This window comes from Bubalus kerabau, chromosome 5, assembly GCF_029407905.1.
Source record: "Bubalus kerabau isolate K-KA32 ecotype Philippines breed swamp buffalo chromosome 5, PCC_UOA_SB_1v2, whole genome shotgun sequence".
NCBI lineage: Eukaryota > Metazoa > Chordata > Mammalia > Artiodactyla > Bovidae > Bubalus > Bubalus kerabau.
Genome location: NC_073628.1, coordinates 41,877,959 through 41,903,173, shown reverse-complemented (window position 1 = coordinate 41,903,173; position 25,215 = coordinate 41,877,959). Strand labels below are relative to the sequence as shown.

Sequence of the window (25,215 nt, the reverse complement as noted above, 5' to 3'; positions counted from 1 at the left end):
GATATAGCTGATTGTAAATTTATGGAAATTTAATATTTGGGGGAAATTATGAAAAAGACAAAAGCAGAAAACAAAAATCACCTACAGTTCTGCCACTAAACTTTAGCTCTTCCTACCTTTTAGTGTCTTGTTTTCTACTGTGTTCTATGGAAAAGTAACCAAGGCGATACTATAATAGGCCTTATAAAATTTAAACAACCACACACAAAAAGGCACATTTCTTTACTACAGAGCCTCTCTGAGCATTTAATATGCTAAGATACACTGTGAGTTTCCAAGAGAAGAAGAGGACATGTAGGTAATTACACATATATTTTCTCCATATATTAAGGATACAGTAGAAAAAGAGTTAAGAATTTAAAGTGATTTGAAATGCAAGTGGGTAGCACTTAGGTTATATGAAGCTTATGGAAATCATTTGTATTAATATGATGGTCAAAAGTAAGCCACCTATACATTGTGAAATAATAATGGGAACTTTGGGATCTTTTCTGTTAGGTATGCACTGTACCAGCCTTCTTTAGTTGCCTAGTTTAAACCTCACTGTGAAATACTGTCTCCATTTCATAGATGATGAAGCTGATGCTTGCAGACAAAATGCCTTCCTTGATGGATTATATTAGGGATGGTTTACCAGATTAAAAGAGCAAAAATGTGAAGTAAAAATTCAAAAGCCAGGGTATGGTATATTTTCATAATTTTTTTTTCTTCACCAGTCAAGAAAATCTAATCACTTGTCTATCTGAAAGGTTTATAGACTATTCTCATACTTCCATTGCTCTGCTCAAATGTATTTAATTGTATTTCTTGTCTCAGAATGCAAAATAAAATTGCTGAGATTTATTTCATAAAGGAATGTTGTTTGACAAATGTCAATATACTGCTAAGCGGATTCTGCCTAAAGCCCCTTCCCTGTGGTAAATACACAGCTCTCAGTAAATAGTTTCTTTTTTAACATAGAAGGGATTGGGTTACACTTTTGTAAATTCTCTTTGAGATCCTGTGAACTGAAGCTGTCAAACTTTCAAGACACAGAAAGAGGGGTTATGGGCGCTAATGAGATGGAGAAAGCAGAGGAGCTGTGGGAGATGAGTTCTAGGATGGAAGTCTGGCTCTTCCACCAGACCTGAGCCTCAGGGAAGCCAAACGGCAGGTCTGGTTTGAGACCAAACTTCTTCTGCTATCATTTGCTTCATGTAGGGACATATTTTCCAGTGACATATTGGAGCCTTTCTCTGCCAACTAGCGATAATGATATTTAAAATCCTGCTGAGAAGAACAGATATCTCTAAGAGAAGTGGTCCTTTTCTTCCAAAAAGTTTTGCCTTCTGGAATTGTTAAAAAAGAATCATCACATTTCATCTTCCCTTTTGAAAAATTGAGACTACATATAACACCTAAGTTCAGACATTTTGAACTTTAAAAGTAGACAATATTTTTACACTTTTAGTGTGTGTTTAAAATTTTGTTTTTATTATGTTGTTTTACTTTTGAAATTCAGCTTAATTATTTTCAAGCAGGTGTGATAAGTGATTAAACTGATATGTATACAGTACAGAAATTATTTTGATTTTGTTGATTTTGTTGTCACATTAGCTTTCCTGCAACCCCTTTTAAAAAAATAATGCTATAACAAAATAATGAAAATTAGGAAAGTAGAAGGTAAGTGTTGCTTATATTTCCCTACTGTAACAGTAAAGTTATTTTCACTTTTGTGTATCCCCATCTGTTGCTCTCTGAAGGGAGCCAATTAATGGCATTCCTCTTCTCTGCCTGGGCTTTGAATAATTGAAGAAATAAAACAAAAGAGTGGCAGATGGAGCCAAAATATTACCTTTATTACTGATTAAGCCCAGGTTGGAACATGGAGCTTACCTTAAGAGCCAGCTGGGTTTCTCACTAAACCTTGCAATTACGCAGACTCCTTCCTCATGCTATCTGCTCCTCAGTTACAACCAGTCATGGACAATAACCGATCTCAACAGTGATGAAGATTGTACCCTTGGGGAGAAGATGCTCTCTATGGCCCACTTGCTCCCACGAGGAAGAAGGGTGCCCGTGGGCTAAACATGCCTAGTTTACTTTTTACCAAAACTGACGGGTGAGTGGTCCTTCTTCCTCATTTAGGGTGGGGTGACCTAATGGGCGGAGAAAGGCCAGGACTTATATCAACTGGGATCTGAACATAGGAATAAAAATACTATGTGGGAAAGAAGTCATCTTCCATTTGGTTAAGCTTTAACTGTTAAAAGAATAAAACTGTTTTAAACATCTTCATGAAAATACTGTCAATTACAAATCTGCACTCGCCATCTACCTCTGCAAGGATTAAATAAGCTGCTGACCTTCAATACCCGCTGAAAGGAGTTCAGGGTGGAGGGCAGAAATGAGGCAGAAATTAGGGTTAGGGCTAGGGTTTCCCCTGCACTTGGGGAAAAACTGACAGGTCAGGTCTTCAGATAGTTAGATATTTTCAGGTGTTGATTTTATGAGCCCAGATAGCTATCTGAGGTGCTGTCTCCCAGGCTGCCGTCCTCATTTTGCCCCAAATAAAACTTGCAGTTCTCACGTTGTGCATTTTATTTAAGTTGACAATACTAGTCTATGGGTTTTAGATTATGTTTTTAGAGAGATCTGAGAAAGCAGATTTCTGAATTATGGATTTTTTTGTTCCTTGGAAAATATTAAGAAATTGCTTTAGAGAAGAATTGTGTTATTATATTTCCAGTAAACTGGGCTTCTATAAACTATAAACCAGTGACGGTTGTATTAGAGTTGTGATTGTGTCCAGCGTGACCACTCATGAATAATTAATTAACAAGAATTCTCTCTTAGCACTCTGGAGGTTACAGAAGAAGGTTAAGACAAGAACCCTGACCCCAGGGAGTTTTCAGTTTAATCAGAGGAATAAATATAATACTTAGGAAACTAGGGACAATTATTATTGTGAAACTGAGTTATATATACCAGCTAGTCTTAAGACATTTAGCATTTATAAGCAAAACACACTCACAAGAGAGTACATTATCAAGATAATTTGAATCCTCTTAATTTATAAGAACATCTATCCTCTAGGCATTTATAGTCTAGAGGAGGAGACACAAAAGTTAACAGGCATTTATGACATAATATGATAAGGAATAATCACGGACTTTGAAGTAGTACAACATGAGAGGCATCTAACACATTCTTGGTGTGGAAGGGGCAGCTTTGCAGTAGAGAGTACATCTAATGGAAACTTAAAGTGAAAGAAAAGCAAGAGTTACCCACTTAAACCAGAGGAGTGGAGCAGAGTAGCAGTGTGCGTATAGAGGTCCAGAGGAGAAAGGGCCGGGGACATTTAGGAACCTGCAGTTAGTTTAGAATAGTTTCTAGTACAATGCCTGGAATATGATCAGTGTTCATTCAAAATATTCTGAATATATAACTGATTTACTGAGCTTTGAATTTAAGATTAAAATATTATATACCAATGAGAATGTATCATTAGGTTGTGAGGAACTGATAGGAGGAGAATACAAGATTGGAGCATAGTATTTGGGAAATTGAATTTTCATTTTGTATTAAACCAATACTTTACATGTGATTTTTCCATTAAAAAGAGCTTTTAAAAGTAGATTTTAACATTTATTTTAAAGTATTTCATGAAAAGCCACTTAATTATGTTATTTTGAATATTTTTTTTTCCCATTTGTAAGGAATTGTAAGGGCTCGAGTATTGTTTGTTCTGCTAAAGGTCTACATACTAGAAATCAGAGAACCAAACATCTAAATTACAGCATTTTGTGTGCCTATATATCATTATGTGCTGTGTGTGCTCAGTCGCTCCAAGTCTTTGCGACCCCATGGACTGTAGCCCGCCAGGCTCCTCTGTCCACATGATTTTCCAGGCAAGAATGCTGGAGCAGGTTTTCATTTCCTTCTCCAGGGGACCTTCCTGGTTCAGGAATCGAGCCCTCAGCTCCTGCACTGGCAGGAGGGTTCTTTACCACTGGTGTCGCCTGGGAAGCCCATATGGCTCATTATACTTCTGTTCTACTGTGGTCTTCTTTTGTTACACATTCACAACGATGCTTACTTTGTCAATTTGATTTATGCTAATAGATTAAACCAGTGTGACAATAATCATTTGTTGAAGTTTTCCCATCTATTAGTCATTTAAACAACATATATTTATAAAGCACCTACTATGTGTGACTCTATATAAGACACTGTGGGGAATAAAAGTAAGCTCAGTATAACATGTGCAAGATTCTAGAATAAATCACACATGTTTTAGTTAGTAATTAGAGTTCTGAACTCTTCTCTTGAGTAAATAATGTTAAAGACCAAAAGAGAAAAGAAGGAAGGAGAAAGAGGTGTTAGGGAGAGGTGGAGAGAGAAACAGAGAAAGTTACTTATAACAGGATTATGTATAGTGTTCTAAAATTGTGAATAGCCTTAATGTACAATAAGAAGCTAATGATTAAACTAGAGAAATCTGTTAGTATAGGAATGAAATATAACTTTCATATTATATTTATATAATATTTATATTTACTTTCATTTTATAACAACATATTATATTATGTTCTATAATAAATAGAAAAAGGCTTATCATGTACTGTCAAGTTTTAAAAAGAAAAATATAAAATTATATGTTTTATATGGTTCCAGTTATTTTTCGGAAAAGTTCTATTTATAGAAAACAGAAAATGTACTAAATACTAAGAATGGTTGCAAAAAATGTGATTTTGCTTTGAGATCAGATTGGTTATTTTCCTTCTTTGTTTTCTAAAATATCTTCAATAGATGCCACAGTATTATTTGAACTTTGCATATTTTTTAATTGACTTTAAGTCTATCTTTAAACTAGCAATCTATTTGTATGATAAAACATTTACATATATGTAGGTAATTATACAGTGCATGATAGATTTCTTATGAATATGATCAATCCATTTTTGCTTACTTCCTACCATATTAAAAAATGAGTAACAGTAAGTATAACTTACAAGTACCCAACATGTACCAACCACTCTTCTTTGAGTTTCATATACTTTATTTAATGTCTTGTCAGTTCCTCTAGTATTCAGTTCAGTTCAGTCGCTCAGTCGTGTCCGACTCTTTGCGACCCCATGAATCGCAGCACTCCAGGCCTCCCTGTCCATCACCATCTCCCGGAGTTCACTCAAACTCACATCCATCGAGTCGGTGATGCCATCCAGCCATCTCATCCTCTGTCGTCCCCTTCTCCTCCTGCCCCCAATCCCTCCCAGCATCAGAGTCTTTTCCAATGAGTCAACTCTTTGCATGAGGTGGCCAAAGTACTGGAGTTTCATCTTTAGCATCATTCCTTCCAAAAAACACCCAGGACTGATCTCCTTTAGAATGGACTGGTTGGATCTCCTTGCAGTCCAAGGGACTCTCAAGACTTAGACTAAGTCATTTTTCAGAGAGCAAAGCCCTGCTTTTTCAATTACCAGCTACATGACCTTAAGTAGATCACCTAACCCATTTAAAGGTTTAGTTTCTATTAAAATTAGATTGTTGTGATTCAGGTAACCTTTGTTACACATTTAATATAATGCCTAGTGCAAAGTGAGTTTTGAATACCTATTAGAAACTTGTAAAACAACAAAGTTTGAAGTTCCCAGGGCTAGGTTCTATTTTCTGTTTTCAAGCTATGTCTTCTCTAGGAAATCTCATTTATTTTCATGGCCTGAAATATTACTAATGTACCAAACAAGTATATCTAGCTATAGATATATACATTTTTTGAGCTTTAAACCCATTTATCCAGTGATGTACTTGATATCACACCTTGTAGGCTCAAACTCAACATGTTTCCAACTGATTTTTTAATCTGATTCTTTGCCAGTGAGGTTTGTTCTTCCTTCTGTCATCCCAGGGATAGTAACTGGTTCCTTGATTTACTCAGTTGCTGATGTCAGAAACTTAGGGTCTTTTTTTTTTTTTTTTCCTATTCCTAACTCCATGTAATCATTAAATGTTGTTGATTCCATATATAAATGTCCAACTGCATACCCATTATTTTCCCTCCAACTTAATTGTCACTACTCTATTGAAAATCAGCCTCATCTTTCACTGAGGTCACTTATCTCTGAATCTGACTTTTTATTTCCTGTATTATTCTCTAAATACAGTTCCTCTGTGGTGGCCCAGAGTGTTCTTTTAAAATGCAAAGCTGATTATGTCACTCTGCTGCTTAAAAATCTCTTTTGCCTTGTTTAATCTTCACAACATCTCCATGAAATTGACATGCCTTTTCTGTATTTTATGAAGAGTGAATAAGCCTGAGAGGCAAAGTGCTATACTTAGTGTGTTGCATTAGTGGCAGTGCATCAGATAGGCTGACCGAGCAGAAACTCGGAAACATACATTCTAGCAATGAAGAGGCACTCATTTCCATAGTAAGTATCTTTCTCACCAGTGGCAAGAAAACCCAATCAGTTTCCACATCTCAAAGGAGTCTGGCTCTTTCTACATTTTATATCTCCACTACTATACCACTGTTATACAAATAAAAGCTATTTAAGTCCTCTGAGTTCTGCATAAAGATATATTTAATTTTAACAAGATCATATTAATTCAGTTCAGTTCAGTTGCTCAGTCATGTCTGACTCTTTGTAACCCCATGGACTGCAACATACCAGACTTCCCTGTCCATCACCAACTCCTGGAGCTTGCTCAAACTCATGTCCATCTCGAAGGTGATGCCATCCAACCATCTCATCCTCTGTCGTCCCCTTCGCCTCCTGCCTTCAATCTTTCCCAGCATCAGGGTCTTTTCCCGTGAGTCAGTTCTTCGCATCAGGTGGCCAAATCATTGGCGTTTCAGCTTCAGCATCAGTCCTTCCAGTGAGTATTCAGGACATTAGGGGTGGTGGTTTAGTCGCTAAGTCGTGTCTGACTCTTGTGACCCCATGGACTGTAGCCCACCAGGCTCCTCTGTCCATGGGATTCTCCAGGCAAGAATACTGGAGTGGGTTGCCATTTCCTTCTCCAGGGGATCTTCCCACCCAGGAATCAAACCTGAGTCTCCTGCATTGCAGGCAGATTCTTTACCAACTGAGCTACAAGGGAAGCCCTCAGGACATTAGAAGTAATTTTAAAATTCTAGGTAAAATGAAAATAAAATAAAAATAAAATTAGGGACATAGAATTACCTTGAAAAAGAGATACTCCCTAAAAATGTATGCCATGAAGCCAAGAGGAAATATAATAATAGTTAAGAACCCAAGCCAATCTGCCTATTACTCGCTGGGAAATTGTGAGCAAATTTTGAAAATCTCTTTCTTTCAGTTCCCTTATCTATGAAATAGGGATAATAGTGTTTCCTACTTAATTGCCCTAACTAAATTTCAGGCACTGTACTTAGAACCTTATATAATCCTCTTAGTGAGTTTGTATGCTGGAGGGAAAGATGAAATAGAGATTGAAAAATGAGGATTAGAGAAACAAACATATTTAAAGTGTTTAAAATAGTTCTGGCACTAGTACTTTTATACTGTCTGAGAGACAGGCTGTAAATTTGTTTCTAAACAGGTCCCAGTTACGAGATTGATAGTGTGCATACCTTGTAAGTTTCTGAAAGTTGACAAGGCAGAGCAATAGCTGCACAGTGTGTTGTGTGAGCCTGTGTGTCAGTTGCTACTCATCTTATGAGAGATTCCTCTAGAGAAAGCATCACTCTCTGGTCACCCTCGGAAATGATCCTTTGGCAAGGTCGTAGCATTGCTGAGTGCCATGAGTAGATATTCTGGCTTGAACCACACATAGTGAGATGTGACTTGTACTTCTGTCTCGCACTGAGAATAGCATGATATTACCTGGTATAGTGGGCAATGAAATAGGTATTTATGTTATGTTTGAACCATGTATTATTGTTTGTACTGTTTTGTTGTACTTTGACTTGAATATATACAGGAAGTGGTTAAAAAGTGTATTAATATTGACATCTTTAGGGAAATTCAACAACTCTTTTCATCTTTAGTAGATTCCAAAGGGAAAATTCTACCCAGTAATTTTTTGAGGATTAGTCTCTCAGAGTTAGAGTGTATAATTTTTTCCAAGTAAGTGGTCTGTGGAGCTGTCTCAGAAGCTGAAAATGGAATGAGATTTCAAAATAAGAAGTGTTATAGAGCATTTATTGGATTGGGGATATACAAGATTTTGCTCTAGAACACTGATTCAGTTGCTTTCCCCTGTCCTGTCCCCTTCTTAGGGTGATCTCATCATCTTCCAGAGGGAATTCAGAGAGGCATAGCTCTTGTTCTTTGAACTTCTAAGTACTGCCAAGGAGAATTAGACAACACCGATGAGTATTCTTGTCTGGAAAATCCCATGGACCGAGGAGCCTGGTAGGCTGTAGTCCATGGGGTCATGAAGACTTACTGAGCGACTTCACTTTCCCTTTTCACTTTCATGCATTGGAGAAGGAAATGGCAACCCACTCCAGTGTTCTTGCCTGGAGAATCCCAGGGACAGCGGAGCCTGGTGGGCTGCTGTCTCTGGGGTCGTGCAGAGTCGGACACGACTGAAGCAACTTAGCAGTAGCAGCAGCATGAGAATTTATTCATTCAACCAACCTTCACTGAATGCCTACCGGTTTCCAGGCATTGTGATAAATACTGGAGATTCAAGGTCAAAGAAGAAGTGTTACATACCCTCAGGGAACTTGCAATATATTTATAAAATGAGTTAAGGTGATTAAGAAAACCCAAATTGTTGCATTTTTTCCATTTTCCAGCATTCTTCCATGTAACATCTGTTTCTTATGCTAATTTAAACATCATCATCACCACTATGGTTAACACTAATTGAGTACTTACTGTGTTGCAGATTTCATGCTTGGAGCGCTATTATATACAATATGTTATTTAATCTTCATAATAACTCCATGAAGTAGGTGCTATTAATATCCATATAGAGGAGGAAAGCAGGCTCAGAAATGAGAAGGAATTAAAGCCCAAGATCTTGTTCATAATAACAGTGCTACATTGCTTCATATTTAGATATAATGAGTAAAGAACTATTTCATTATTTGGTTGGTGCTGATTAATTGCCTGAATTAGATATCAGGTATTTCAGGTGAACTCTGGGAAATGGCAGACTTTCCCAGAATTGAGGGAATCTTGACATTTGAGTGGAACTTGTTTAGAGATGAAGATAGGTCTTTGACTGTGTTTCATAAATGCCTCTGAAGTCTGACAGAGAAAGAATTACTGGGGAGAAAAATCCCCAGGCTGAGACCTCTTGCTGTGAATAAACCTAAACTTGACAGCAAGCAAGGAGAGAGCAAAAATTCCAACATTTGGGGGCAAGCAATGTACAACTATTAGTAGAACGTGAAATGATTACTGAATTTAAAATCATTCTACAAGTGATTTTTAAAAGAGGGCAAAAATTTACAAAAGAGAGAAAAGAATTATGTAAATATATATCTAGCCTTATTTTTACAGTGATATTATGGAATTAACAAGTATTAATTGTCAAATTCCACACAATTCCCAGGTGTTCCAGGGGGCACTGTGCAGAGTAAATACTGTTGTTTTTTTTTGTATCATTGGAAAGTTCTTATGTTTTAACCTAAAGGACACACTGGATATTAGTCTGGTTTTCTAACCATATGGCAAATGTCTAATTTAATTGGACTTTGTCCAACTAAGTTCCACAACCTTCATTCAACCTGAAACTTACAGAGTAGTAACATCTACTTTATGGAAACTTTTAACATAGTTCTTTTGCTAGTTGTTTTCTCTAAATTTTTTACCTCACTGACACCTTCCTTTTGAGATATTAAAAAAGTATTTTAAATTAACTAAAACAACACTTAAAAGTAACAGTGTTCCCAAGCAATAATTTGTTGAGTTCTTATGTAAGGTGGATATAGTGGCTCTAGATAATGCATAATACAATCAGGAATGTCATACAGAAAAAGACACAGGTGGGTATGAACACTGATACTTCCTTCTGCTTTAACATCTCCGTACCTCAGTTAACGTCATCTGTCTATGTAATCTAGCAATACTTCTCTCACAAGGTTATTATGAGGCTTAAATGAAATTATCCGAATGAATGCATGTACATAATTCAGAAAAAAACAAGCGGTAACTACTATTTATAATAAATATACTACCTTTCTGTTAAACTGTGGTTGTGTTTCTTCTATAACAAAAATTGTGACTTGGTGATTTCACATAAGAGTGATTTCACACATCTCAAGGATCTTCAAAAAGACAAGATCCATTATTTCTCTAGCTCTCTGAAGGATCAGTAGATATCACTTTTCCCTTTTGCATGAAAAAGGAATCTTTTACTCTTCTGAAGGATGTGGCTGATAGTTATCCCAGTTTCCCAGGCTATTCGAAGTATGAAACGAATCATGACGCCTGAAACCATCATATCCCATGAGCATTCTTGTCCTTGATTGCTTCTTTGTCACAACATGCAGACTTTACACAGAGAATACTTACCTGCTTTGACATGATTTTTCATTGACAAGTAAGGAATCCAGATTCCTCTTTGGAGGGATTTAATTTGGAGCCTAGCAATTTTGTTCCATGTATGTTTGTTGACTGAGGATCGGTTTGACTCATTAACCAGATTATATCTAAAATGCCACATACCCAGACTTGACCCATATTATTTTTTGACATTTTCAGATCTATTATGTATGCAGACAGAAATATACAGTCTATATTAACAAACAAGGTTAATATGTCTTTACTTATTTTAGAAACTCCTTTCCCTCACCAGTAAATTTAGGTTAATTTTAAGATTCTCATATATTTTAACTGGGTTAAAGTTATTTTTCCAAGCTGCTATGATCAGGAATTAATAAATGCCAAAAATAACACATTTTAATTTTACGTCTAAAGGGTGGGTTTACATTTTAAGACACCACCCAGATTAGTTTTTCCTGGATGCATTGTTCAAACAATATTTGTAATAAGGAGACCCAGCGCTCCCAGAACCGTGCTGGCATTGCGTTCTCCTGAGATCATGTCCACATAGATGAATCTTTTTCTGAAGCAACGACAAAGAACTGATGAGGTTCACCCCATTAACTTTACGTCAAGCACCAGACCCTTAATTAATACCTACAAAAGTTTGAGCTAAGCATGTTAACCCCCAATTTATAGAAAAGGAAACCGACTGTCAGAAGGTAAAACTTTTACTGGTGGTCCAATCAGTGATGGAGCCAGTACTCGAATTCAGATTTGCCTAACTACAAAGCCTATTCACTTTCTACCATACCAGAATTCTAGAGACCTAGCAAAGTGATATTTTGGGTTGTATAATTCCTTATCCAATGAATTTAGGACAGCAAAGACCAGGAACTGATAGCATGCTAAAACTATGCTCAGGTAGGTTGGTTGATAGTAACAGATGTCATTTATCCTAACTGTAAAGGGCTGCTAAACACTTCAGAGGAGCAGGCAAGCATGAACCACTCTGCCTTCAGTCTTTCAGTGATTAGGAAACCAAGTGTTAAAAATAAAATAGCAGAAATAAAAATTAAGGTAACAATCCCATGTACCATCATGTCAAAAAGAATGAAATAACTAGGAATAAACCTACCTAAGGTTTTGAAGATGACACAAAAAGATGGAAAGATAGCCTGTGTTCTTGGATGGAAAGCATCAATGTTCTTAAAGTGACCATACTACCCAGGCAATCCACAGATTTAAGTGCAATTGCTATCAAATTACCAGTGACATTTTTCACAGACCTAGAAGGAAAAGTTTCAAACTTTGCGTGGAAAGACAAAAGACCCCAAATAACAAAAACAATCTTGAGAAAGGAGAATGGAGCTAGAAGAGTCGTGCTCCCTGACTACAAACTGCACTACAAAACTACAGCCAGCAAACAGTATGATTCTGGCACAAAAACAGACATTTAGATCAAAGGGACGGAATAGAAAGCCAAGGAATAAACACACACACTTACGGTCAGTTAATCTATGACAAAGGCAAGAATATACAGTGGGGAAAAAAGATACTCACTCTCTTTAATAACTGGTGCTGTGAAAAGCTGCATGTGAATGGACGAAATTAGAACATTCTCTTATACCATATACAAAAATAAACTCAAAATGGATTAAAGATGTAAAGGTGAGACCAGAAAACTACCAGAGGAGACCAAGGGTAGAACACTCACTGACATAAATTGTAGCAATTTTTTTTTCTTTGGCTCTATCTCCTAGAGTAATGGAAATAAAATTGAGCAAATGGGACTGAGTCACACATAAATCTTTTCACAGTAAAGAGAACCATAAATAAAATGAAAAGACAACCAATAGATTGGGAGAAAATATTTTCAAATGATGCCACCAACAAGAAATTAATTTTCAAAATATACAAACAGCTCATACAGCTTAATAGCAAACCAAACAAAATAAGCAAAAAAAAAAAAAAAAAAAGAAGATCTAAATAGACATTTCTCCAAAGAAAGCATACACATAGCCAATAGGCACATGAAAAGATGTTCAATATTGCTAATTATTACAGAAATGCAGATTGAAACTACAATGAAGTAACACCTCATGCCAATCAGAATTGATATCACTGAAAAGTCTACAAACAATAAATGTTGCATAGGGTGTGGAGAAAAAGGAACCCTTTGTACACTGTTCGTACAGTGTAAAACTGTAAATCGGGGCAGCTACTATGGAGAACAGTATGAAGGATCCTGAAAAAACTAAAACTAGAGTTGCTGTATGCTCCTGCAACCCCACTCCTGGGCATATATCTGGACAAAACTCGTAATTCAAAAAAATGCACATACCCCAGTGTTCACATCGGCTCTATTTACAATAGCCAAGACATTTTAACAACCTAAATGTCCATCAAGTAAATGTCCATCAACATATGAATGGAGATATATATATATATACTGGGAGGGATTGGGGGCAAGAGGAGAAGGGGACGACAGAGGATGAGATGGCTGGATGGCATCACTGACTCGATGGATATGAGTCTGAGTGAACTCCGGGAGTTGGTGATGGACAGGGAGGCCTGGCGTGCTGCGATTCATGGGGTCGCAAAGAGTCGGACATGACTGAGCGACTGATCTGATCTGATACATACACATATATGTATATATAATATACACGTATGCACAGTGAAATATTACTCAGCCTTAATAAAAGAAAGAAATAATGCCATTTATAGCAACACTGGATGGACCTGGAGATTGTCATATTAAGTGCAGTAAATCATACAGAAAAAGGCAAATATCAAATAACTAGAAAATGACAGAGATAATATTTAAAGCTGTGTTCTAATCATCAACTTTTTATTTCAAAACCTTCTTTATTCTCAAAAAGACTTAAAAAGCTCAAGTAGAGTAAAGAAATTTACTTTAAGATTGTTCTACACATTTGGAAGCCAAATATGCATGAGGGGTGGATAGCTTAGCAAAATTCAAGACAACACTGTTAGCTTAATCAAAGCTATTGAGTTGACAGCTGCCTCATCAAGCCCAATTAAAAAATTTTTATGATAATGACCATTTTGGAGTTTGCAGATCCTGATCAATTTTTAGGGTCAATTTACACAGATAATGTTTGAATGAGCTGGTTTGTTGGTGTTGTCTGTAAAGAAATAGTGCTATTTAACACAGTTGTAGGAGGCTTCCTTGGTGGATAAGACAGTAAAGAATCTGCCTGCCATGCAGGAGACCTGAGTTCAATCACTGGGTTGGGAAGACTCCTGGAAAAGGGAATGGCAACCCATTCCAGTATTCTTGCCTGGAGAATTCCATGGGCAGAGGAGCCTGGCGGGCTACATTCCATGGGCTCACAGAGCTGGACATGACTGAGTGACTAACACTTTTCAAAAAAGTTGTAGATGGAGCTCAGCTTGGAGATCTGTGATGACCTAGAAGGGGGCCTGGAGGGAGGTAGAAGGGAGGCTCAAGAGGGAGGGGATATATGAGTATATATAGCTGATTCACTTTCTTGTACAGCAAAAATGAACTCAACATTGTAAAACAATTATACTCCATTAAAATAAGTAAGTAAATAAATAAAGGGGTTAGTTTTTGGCTTCCCATCAACACCTTCTACTTGCTGATTCTGAAAGTATTTGTAAGATTCCAACCAGATCTAAGATAAATCCACGCACATATGGACATCTTATCTTTGACAAAGGAGGCAAGAATATACAATGGATTAAAGACAATCTCTTTAACAAGTGGTGCTGGGAACTCTGGTCAACCACTTGTAAAAGAATGAAACTAGAACACTTTCTAACACCATACACAAAAATAAACTCAAAATGGATTAAAGATCTAAATGTAAGACCAGAAACTATAAAACTCCTAGAGGAGAACATAGGCAAAACACTCTCTGACATACATCACAGCAGGATCCTCTATGACCCACCTCCCAGAATATTGGAAATAAAAGCAAAAATAAACAAATGGGACCTAATTAACCATAAAAGCTTCTGCACATCAAAGGAAACTATTAGCAAGGTGAAAAGACAGCCTTCAGAATGGGAGAAAATAATAGCAAATGAAGCAACTGACAAACAACTAATCTCGAGAATATACAAGCAACTCCTACAGTTCAACTCCAGAAAAATAAATGACCCAATCAAAAAATGGGCCAAAGAACTAAACAGACATTTCTCCAAAGAAGACATACAGATGGCTAAGAAACACATGAAAAGATGCTCAACATCACTCATTATCAGAGAAATGCAAATCAAAACCACTACGAGGTACCATTTCACACCAGTCAGAATGGCTGCGATCTAAAAGTCTACAAGTAATAAATGCTGGAGAGGGTGTGGAGAAAAGGGAACCCTCTTACACTGTTGGTGGGAATGCAAACTAGTACAGCCACTATGGAGAACAGTGTGGAGATTCCTTAAAAAACTGGAAATAGAACTGCCTTATGATCCAGCAATCCCACTACTGGGCATACACACTGAGGAAACCAGAATTGAAAGAGACACATGTACCCCAATGTTCATCGCAGCACTGTTTATAATAGCCAGGACATGGAAGCAACCTAGATGGCCATCAGCAGATGAATGGAGAAGAAAGCAGTGGTACATATACACAATGGAGTATTACTCAGCCATTAAAAAGAATACATTTGAATCAGTTCTAATGAGGTGGATGAAACTGGAGCCTATTATACAGAGTGAAGTAAGCCAGAAAGAAAAACACCAATACAGTATACTAACGCATATATATGGAATTTAGAAAGATGGTAACAATAACCCTGTGTACGAGACAGCAAAAGAGACACTGATGTATAGAACAGTCTTATGGACTCTGTGGGAGAGGGAGAGGGTGGGAAGATTTGGGAGAATGGCATTGAAACACGTAAAATATCATGTATGAAATGAGTCGCCAGTCCAGGTTCGATGCACGATACTGGATGCTTGGGGCTAGTGCACTGGGATGACCCAGAGGGATGGTATGGGGAGGGAGGAGGGAGGAGGGCTCAGGGTGGGGAACACATGTATACCTGTGGTGGATTCATTTTGATATTTGGCAAAACTAATACAATTATGTAAAGTTTAAAAATAAAATAAAATTTAAAAAAAAAAAAAGAAAGAAAAGGAAATCCATTTATCTCTGAGGTTAGCCAAGTATTCTAAACAGGTAGGGCAAAAGATTATCTGGTTGACTGCTATTAGCTAAACTGTCAGACAAAACCACAGGGCCAGGATTAGAGGAAGAGGCAGACATGTCCCTAAAGCAGCTTCTGTATTTTGTGAGAGACAGAAAGGAAAATACCATATCGATAGAGAGACTTGTTTTTATTTTTCTAGTGGCTGTCTCATTGAAACCGAGATTTTTTTGGCTTGAGGCCTAGAAGTTTACTTTAAAGTAAATACAGATGCCCTAATATATGTAGAATTCCAGTGATTAAAAAAAAAAAAAAACATGGATAGCACAGGGAAATAAATGGATAATTGGAGATAAGAAGTTCTTATTAAAGTTACTGCAAGGGGTATTTCTTCTTTAGTTGGGAAGTAGAAGTACATTGATGACCTCTAAAGGCAGAAATTTGACCATAAACTAGCTGTGAAATTAAAGCCTCAGGAAAGGGGAGTCACAAGATGTAGATTATGAGGAGGCTTGGAAAAGGCAAGAACATATTCCTGTTGCAATTTTAACTTCTTCCAGGACATTGCTCCAGTCTGTTTTCAGAACCAGACTCTGAGACCTTACTGAAGAGCCATTCTCCCTTCTTCAGAATGAACTTGTTAGGAATTCTGCCAGCCCTCACCTTCTTTCTGCTTTCAAAATATCTCTTCCTGCCTTGACTTCTTTGTTTAAAATACTCTAGGTATTTCATCTTGGCTTACCTTTCTCATTTACCAATTTACCATCAGATTATTCAGTATCATGCTTCATACTGTTTACCCTGGGACCTGAAAACTCAAAGAGTATTTTGCTTCTGCATCTTCAGTTCTGTGCCTGAAACTGAGGACATCTGCTACTCTTCAGGACAATATTAGCTGGACCCAAGGGCTTTCTCCTGTGCCTAGAAATGGAAACAATAAACCTCCAAAGTCCTTCACGTCAATTAAACTAAAATCTGTGAAGAGTAAAACCTCCGATAAAATGAGAATTAAAGTTTCTTACCACGGTAAAATATGTTTGATTAAAAAAAAAATCTTTTACTTATCTACTGATAAAGAAAAAAATAGAAAGATTCTTATATTCCAGTCAAATAATACATCACCTAAACTTCAAATATTCATTAAGTATTGCTCTTTCTCTTTCATTCTTATTTGCCATATATTTATCCTTTAAGTAAAATATTTCAAATGGTTTTCCCTTAGACATTTAGAAACTGAAGCTCAGAGGAGATTAAATGATTCTTCCAAGGTCAAGCAGTTATGAGTCTGTGTGGAGTTCACTGGAGGACTTTCTTACTCTACTATGACTCCCTAAAAGGCTGAGTCTCCAGTTGCCACAGGATTTGAGGACTGTAACAACAAAAATCAGGCTTCCCTGGTGGCTCAGTGGTAAAGAGTCCACCTGCAGTGCAGGAGAATCAGGAGATGGAGGTTTGATCCCTGGGTCAGAAAGATCCCCTGGAGAAGGAAATTGGCAATCCACTCCAGTATTCTTGCCTGGAAAATCCCATGGACAGAGGAGCCTGGTGGGCTACAGTTCATGGGGTCATAAGAGTAGGACACAACTTAGCAAGTAAACCACCATCGAACTACAAAATCAAGCAATGATGTTGTCAATTGGTAGAGGTGATCTCAGTTTTATAAAATTATTTTCTACTCTTTAACTTTTCCCCAGGGCTGGTATGAATTTTTTTTTCTAGGATATACTGTTTGAAACGTAATAAGGAGCACATAGCAGCTTGTATTTCCTGGGGGATGTCTCTGACTAAGGAGAATCAGAGTCTTCAAGTGAAATCTTTTAATGAGAAACTTGCCTCCCTCCATTGAAAAAACTAAAATTTAACAGACTTGGATTTCTTTGCAGTAATGAAATAGATAACCTCAATTGTTTATTTTATAATTTTCTTCACAACCCAGTTAGTGTTTATCTGCTGGGAGATTTGTACACTGAAACACACATAAATAGTATTGTTTTTGTTGCTTTTGCATTTTGTAAGATCAAGCATGATTTGCTTTCCATTTGGCATGCAATGTATGAAATTCAGAAAGCTTTCTTTTCTCAGTTATTAGCATATTTGATAGGGCATGTGATGCCAGATGCTCTTAAGGCATTAGAGATGGCCTTGTGAGGAAATTGATCCTGAGTAGGCTGTTGAGGCATCTCTATCACCCATCACTCTCTAATTAAAAATAAGCAGGGGTTGCCTCCTTCTGACTGTTTCACTGTGTGGTCTTCATCCAGTTTTTTCTTTTATCTTTGCTGTCTCTAAACTTATTTTTAAGATACACATCCATGTAGGTGGTTAAAATTAGAAATAAAGTGAAAGTCACTCAGTCGTGTCCGACTCTTTGCTACCCCATGGACTATAGAGTCCATGGAATTCTCCAGGCTAGAATACTGGAGTGGGTAGCCTTCCCTTCTCCAGGGGATATTCCCAACCCAGGGATTGAACCCAGGTCTCTCACATTGCAGGCAGATTATTTACCAGCTGAGCCACAAGGGAAGCCCAAAATTAGAAATGGTGGAGTATAATTTCTTTTAATCACTTAAATGGATAGCTAATAATATTGCCTCTGATGAAATGAATATTATAATTTCATGCCTCTTAGATAAAACATGTTTGAAGTTCTGAATAGTCTTGCTTTTAGTTATTTAATGATAAAGAACAAAGTAGAACTGATTCAAATGTTCTAATGAGGTGGATGAAACTGGAGCCTATTATACAGAGTGAAGTAAGCCAGAAAGAAAAACACCAATACAGTATACTAACGCATATATATGGAATTTAGAAAGATGGTAACAATAACCCTGTGTACGAGACAGCAAAAGAGACACTGATACATAGAACAGTCTTATGGACTCTGTGGGAGAGGGAGAGGGTGGGAAGATTTGGGAGAATGGCATTGAAACACGTAAAATATCATGTATGAAATGAGTTGCCAGTCCAGGTTCGATGCACGATACTGGATGCTTGGGGTTGGTGCACTGGGACGACCCAGAGGGATGGAATGGGGAGGGAGGAGGGAGGAGGGTTCAGGATGGGGAACACATGTATACCTGTGGTGGATTCATTTTGATATTTGGCAAAACTAATACAGTTATGTAAAGTTTAAAAATAAAATAAAATTTAAAAAAAATTAAGAAAAAAATAAATAAATAAAATAAAATGAAAAAAAAAAAAAGAACAAAGTAGAAAGATTGTAATACTCTAATGAAATAATATATAACCTGAGCATCAAGCAGAAAATCATTGAGAATCACTTTAAGATTACATTATTATTTGGCAAATATTCATCTTTCAAATTAGAGATTTCAAGTGGTTTTCTTTTTTTAGAATTCATTATTTGAAAGATACAATGTTGGTTTTGTGAAAATTATGTATAATGCTTCTCTCTACATAGTTAAGGAAAACACTCAACAAACTGCATAAAACATGGCAGGGAAACAAACAGAAAATGTTTGGGTGAAAATGAATGATGAACTGAAAAGTTTGAAAGGAAATAGTCTGGAAGATTCTTCTGTGTACTCTCCTGCACTATTACTTTTGGAACAACAATGAATGAACACTGGGAAGAAAGTTAGGCTCTATTTCAACATTGATAATGCTTGAGAGCATTTTCTAAAACAATAGGAATTGCCCTAATCAAATTTTATTTTCAGAAATATGTATAGCTTCAAGAAAGTGCTTCAAGTATTTCTCGGAAGTCAAAATATAAAGAGAGACACCAATTCTAAATTATTTTAGTGAAATAAGAGTTGGTCGGTGAAGAAAAAGGAGGAATAGTATTCAGTTGGTAGAGAAGTATGGCTACTATTTTATTTCTTTGTGACCACAGGTTTAATATGATGACTAAAAGAATAAAGATTGTTTATATTTAACTGAGATGTATGGTACAGTTCCTGGACTATAATGGAAAACAAAAGGCATACTTAAGAAGAGTCTAACAAAATCAAGGAAGCAGAAAAAAGAAAGGATAAGAAAAAAAATATAAAAAATATAAAAAAAGATAAAGGCATCATGTATGTTGCCAAAATTAATGTGAGTGGGTTGAGCTAGTACCCTATGGAAGGAAGGATAAGCTCTAAGATTTGTCTAGAAAATAAAATTCATCTATACATTTTGGAGAAGGCAATGGCACCCCACTCCAGTACTCTTGCCTGGAAAACCCCATGGATGGAGGAGCCTGGTAGGCTGCAGTCCATGGGGTCGCTAGAGTCGGACATGACTGAGCAACTTCACTTTCACTTTTCACTTTCATGCATTGGAGAAGGAAATGGCAACCCACTCCAGTGTTCTTGCCTGGAGAATCCCAGGATGGAGGAGCCTGGTGGGCTGCCCTCTATGGGGTCACACAGAGTCGGACACGACTGAAGTGACTTAGCATATACATTGCTTACAAACAAACTTATCTTAAAAAAAATGACATAGTATTTCCTCCCTAACAAAAGTGTAGGCAAGTAACATATCAGGTAATAGCAAACTAAAAGCAATATTACTGTCTGATCAATTTGATTTCAAGGCCAAAGGAAAATAGCATAACAAATAAAGCAAAATAATACAAAGCCCCAAACAAAGAAATATACAAAGTCCCTTAATTATTGGAAAATGAAATAACAAATAACACTTTAAAAATAGCCGTTATATATAAAAATGAAAGAGAAACAAATCTGAAATTATAGATTACCCAGAAGTCTTAAAGGATAACACTTTACGTAGGAACTTATGGTATAGCTAAAGCTGCTCTCAAAGAAAATTGTAAACACAAATGGTTTTACTCTTAAAAAATAAAAATTGAAAATAAAGCCAAACTTAAACCAAAAAGGAAAAGAAATAATAATGAATAAAAATGAAATATGAGAAAAATTAGTATATATCAGTGTAAGATGAAATCAATATGAGAAAATAAATGAAACAAAGTGAACAACCAGTAACATATCATAAACAAAAGTAAAACTGGTAAATATTTTGGAAAATACATAAAATATAAAGGTACTAGCCAATCATTAAGAAAGCAAAAAACAGTATTAAGAACAAGAAAGGTGAAACAACTACACACTCAAGTACGTTTAAAAAGTTAAAAAGGGACCATTCTTGATTTTTTTAAATGTGATGTATAATAGTATTAAAGGAGACTTTTTCACTGTGATGAAGACCAGTTATTTAACACAACAGCAAACAGTAGATTTAGCTGTAAAACTTTTAGAGCCCTAGCAGTAAAATCAGAAAAAATTAAACTGGCCACTTCTACTATTAGTCATCATTGCTTTGATGATTTCAATTAATGCAGTAAGACATCATTATGGCATAAGCAGTATAACTTTTAAATATTAGGAAACTTAGCATTATCAGTAGCGTCTGCCTGGAATGTGGGAGACCCAGGTTTGATCCCTGGGTCGGGAAGATCCCCTGGAGAAGGAAATGGCAACCCACTCCAGTATTCTTGCCTGGAGAATCCCATGGATGGACGAGCCTGGTAGGCTACAGTCCATGGGGTCGCAAAGAGTCGGACACGACTGAGTGACTTCACTTTCACTTTCACTTTAGCATTATCAGCAGGTGACACCACAGAATACTAGAAATTCCAAGAAAGGCAAAGGAATACACTATGAAACAAATGAGTTAGCTAGACAAAAGAGTCACTAGTGAGTCGAAACATAACATCAAAACAAACTAAAACAATAAAAATTGAATATCCTTTATTTACCAACTTAACATACCTATGCAATAAAATAAATAAGCAAACAAAAATACCCTTTCACCTCCCTGATCCACAAGTAAGTGAACCTTTAAAAAGCATCAAATGAAAAGATAAGCATAGACCTACAGTCCAGTGCCTCACATATTGCAGGAGCCTCACAAATGTTGGTAACTTGACTCTCCTTTCTGATATTTTCTAGACCTGGCTCCTGAATCTCATATTTAGACAATTATATTTTGTGTAGGTCTCTTAACAGTTTTAACAAACTTTTTTTCATCTTGCAATCTAAAGTTCTGTTGGAGGTTAGAGCACTCCTTTCTGTGTTTCTGTCTTGTAATTGCCAATGAAGAAATGCGAATGCATGGTAAGCCCTTCATTGTTTACCTGCAATATTGAATGGGCACAGATTTATCAATCTTCAACACATCTGCCACAGACATCATAAGGGTTCTGACTTTAACCATGTCCCTTCACAGCAGATGTTTCTCCAATGTCGACTGGACCCCCAAATCATCTTGGACCTGTTAAAAATATTAGTGCTAACCTGGTGAATTTCAGTGATCTTTTCCTAGTAGATATTTATTTCTCCAACAAATTGAAACTTGAACTAATTGCTTTGTACTTTAATGTGCTGCCCCTGCCCTTAACTCTGATAATTTTAAGAACTTTTAGCTAATACTAAAGTATTTGCTGTACCTGTTAGAGGAGTAAATATTAATGACTTTTGATTAAGCCTACTGCTTCTGGATAAAGAAAAATGAATATATGTAAATAATTCAATACTCCGACATTAATAGTTTTCATCTATTAACAACATTATTTTCAAGGTTTGTATATATCATGTTGCTGCTACTGCTGCTAAGTCGCTTCAGTCGTGTCTGACTCTGTGCAACCCCATAGACGGCACCCCACCAGGCTTCCCCATCCCTGGGATTCTCCAGGCAAGAACACTGGAGTGGGTTGCCATTTCCTTCTCCAATGCATGAAAGGGAAAAGGGAAAGTGAAGTCGCTCAGTCGCATCCAACCCTTCACGACCCCATGGACTGCAGCCTACCAGGCTCCTCCGTCCATGGGATTCTCCAGGCAAGAGTACTGGAGTGGGGTGCCATCACCTTCTCCGTGTGTATATCATATGTGTCTTCAAATTCTATGCAGTTTTATGTCCCAGTTCTTTACTAGATATAGTCTTGGCAAAAAAAATAAATAAATAAAATTTACATGATCATACTAGTTTCGCTATTCTCTAACTTTAGACATCTTTTTAAGTCATTAGTCCTACTGCTTTCTTTTAGTTGTAGCTACCTATTATTTTATATGGACAAGCTGCAGTTTATTCAGACATTTCTCCATTAATGAACACATATTATTCATAATGCTTTGCTATTGGGAACAGTATCATATTGAACGTAGAATTACAGCTCTGTGCTTATATGAAAATATTTCATAAAGCATATTCCTAGGAACAAAACTGCAAGGTCAGTGTACTTGTTTTCAAATATTAAAAGATACTATCAGATTGTCCTTCAATAAGACTTTAAAGCTGTATGAAAGTTTTCATTTTTACACATTTCTCAGAATGCTAGATGCAACTAATGTTTTTAAATTTTTTATTAAGAAAATAGTACTATAGTATTTTAATTCACATATCTTGCTATGATTGTGCTTGGGAGCCATAATTTCTTTATTACAGAATTTCTGTTCATATCTTTTGTCTGTTTTTCTAGAGTTTTCTTTTCTAATTTGCCCTGTTCTTGGTATTAGGACTCTTACTATTTTGAACTACTGTCAGTTTGAGAAGTAGCTTCTTTCAGTTTGTTATTTGTAGTTTGACCTGATTTTTGCTGCCTTTTACTTTAAACTCAGAAAAATTTAACTTTTATGTAGTCAAATGTGTACATTTTAATTTTTCTTTTTGCTTCTGGATTCTAATTATGTTTAAGACAGTCTTCTATGCCACCAAGATTATAAAAATATCTTCAGGCATTTATTTCAAAATCTTTATTGTCTTATTATTTACATTTAGATCACTAAATCATCCTAAATTTCTTTTTTAATTAAGTGTCAAGTATCTTATTTTGTGTATAGCAAATAGATAGCTATGTGTGTTTAAAACTTTTATTGAGTAAATCATCTTTTCACAGTCCAGGGTGGAATTCACATCAAATCATATGTTGAATCCCGACCTACATTTGGAACTATTTCTAAATTTTGTTCTATGGATATACTTTTGTTCCATACTAGTTAAGCAAGGTAGCTTTTGAGTAAGATTAATATTGAAATGTAAAAAACTCTCTTCTTTATCTACTTTTACAGAAGTCCTCTGCAGTTACCGGTTATTCTTATGAATTTCAGAATGATTTTGTCAAGTATTTTTGCAATTCTAATTAGAGTAGAATTAGCTTTATGTTTTAAATTGGTAATGAGGGACATTTTAATTGTATTAAGTAATATTACATAAGAATATGTTATGTCTCTACATATTTTGTGTTTTTCAATAAAGTTATAGTTTTCCTCATTTAGGGGAACTAAATTTCCTAAATTATTATTTTGTATCAAAGTGGTCTGGCCTTAGTTACAACTATTAGCATTTAATCATATATGAAGCTTTATTAGACTTTTGTGATTCTAACATTTCACTGAGGAAAGCTAAACTCCAACAACATTTTTTTATGATAACTGTTCTACTCAGGGCCTGAGGCCAGATGTCAACAGTATTATGTGTGCAGAATTGAAGCATCAATGGGAAGAAATTTTTTATTGTCCTGTGTATTAAATGAATTTGCCAATACTCCTTGTATACTTAAATATACAAAAGATGTGGTATTGTCATGGTATAGTGGGTGTGTGTATGTGTGTGCGTTCTGTACACAGTGGAAAATCCGTCAACAGTTACAGAATGCATTTACTTTTAAAATGTTTCTCAATGGTTGTTAATTCACAGCTAAATATGGACTTAATTTAGGACCGAATAATTAAAAGTTGCTTGCATGTGAGTACTGTGGTGGTTTTCAAAGTAAGGACTTAATGAAATTGAGTAAATATTATTATTATTTTTTTAATCCATGGTATATTTTGCTGTTTAATTTTTCCTATTTCTCTAGTTTCTGGTGTATAATTTGTTTTGACAGAATGATCTTGACCCATGGAAAGAGTATCTCCAGATCCTTCTGCAGACGTTTAGAGAGACCTGAATTTATGGCAATATGTTAAGGAACCCTAAAACAAAACTTAGAATGAAATGTTTGCAGGAAAGTCAGAGTTCCAAAGAGAGTAAGTTCAGGAAACTTAAACTTATGTATAGAGTGTGTAGCAACAGAAATAGAGAGGGAAAAAAATTACTTATAAAGCTCTTAGATGATTTTATTTTACTACAAGTGACTCTTTCTGCATGTTAAAGGCAGATGGTGGATGCATAGACAAGATGCAGTGAGGAGTCAAGGCAATTATTCATTTTCTTTGGGCTCAGGAATACACTATGGAAGGAAAATTTTGCTTTGGGGGCCTACATTATGTAAATTCCTTGTCTTTGCTGATTGAATTAAGAGGGAAAAATTAGATAGTTTTCTACTTGGCTTGTGTTTTAATTTTTACTGTAGCACAAATAAAATAGAAAAACCATAGTTTCAGTGCCATTTACCTTGAGGTTGTTTTGCAAAGGCTGTAATGTTTAAACTGTTTTACATAAATAAAATTGTTTCTGATTCATTTCCCATCCTGTACTAGTTCCTGGTTCTTTGGTTGCTTGATCTGGATTCTAAAAGTCCGGCAGACCTTCATCTCTGTAACCTTCTATCTCATTTTATAAATGGTGTAATATTGTCTACTTTTCAATAACTTTGTCATAAATTATCATATTTGATCTCCCCCAAAACTTAATGAAATCAGTGAGGCCAATTTGAT

The 25,215-nt window shown here is 36.1% G+C and overlaps 1 protein-coding gene across 7 annotated transcripts in view; it reads left to right on the top strand.

Annotated features, from left to right (window-relative positions):
- The window catches only part of LOC129652658 (disks large 1 tumor suppressor protein-like), a 690,295-nt gene that overhangs the window by 593,597 nt on the left and 71,483 nt on the right, over positions 1 to 25,215 (top strand). Inside the window, exon 5 of one of the 7 annotated variants that reach the window (XM_055581516.1) lies at positions 22,142 to 23,267. The exons of the other annotated variants lie outside the window; for them this stretch is intronic. Within the exon in view, the coding sequence (XP_055437491.1) occupies positions 22,142 to 22,300 (159 nt within the window). The 3' untranslated portion in view covers positions 22,301 to 23,267. Of the gene's footprint in view, positions 1 to 22,141; positions 23,268 to 25,215 lie in introns of those variants that run through there. 7 annotated transcript variants of the gene reach the window in all.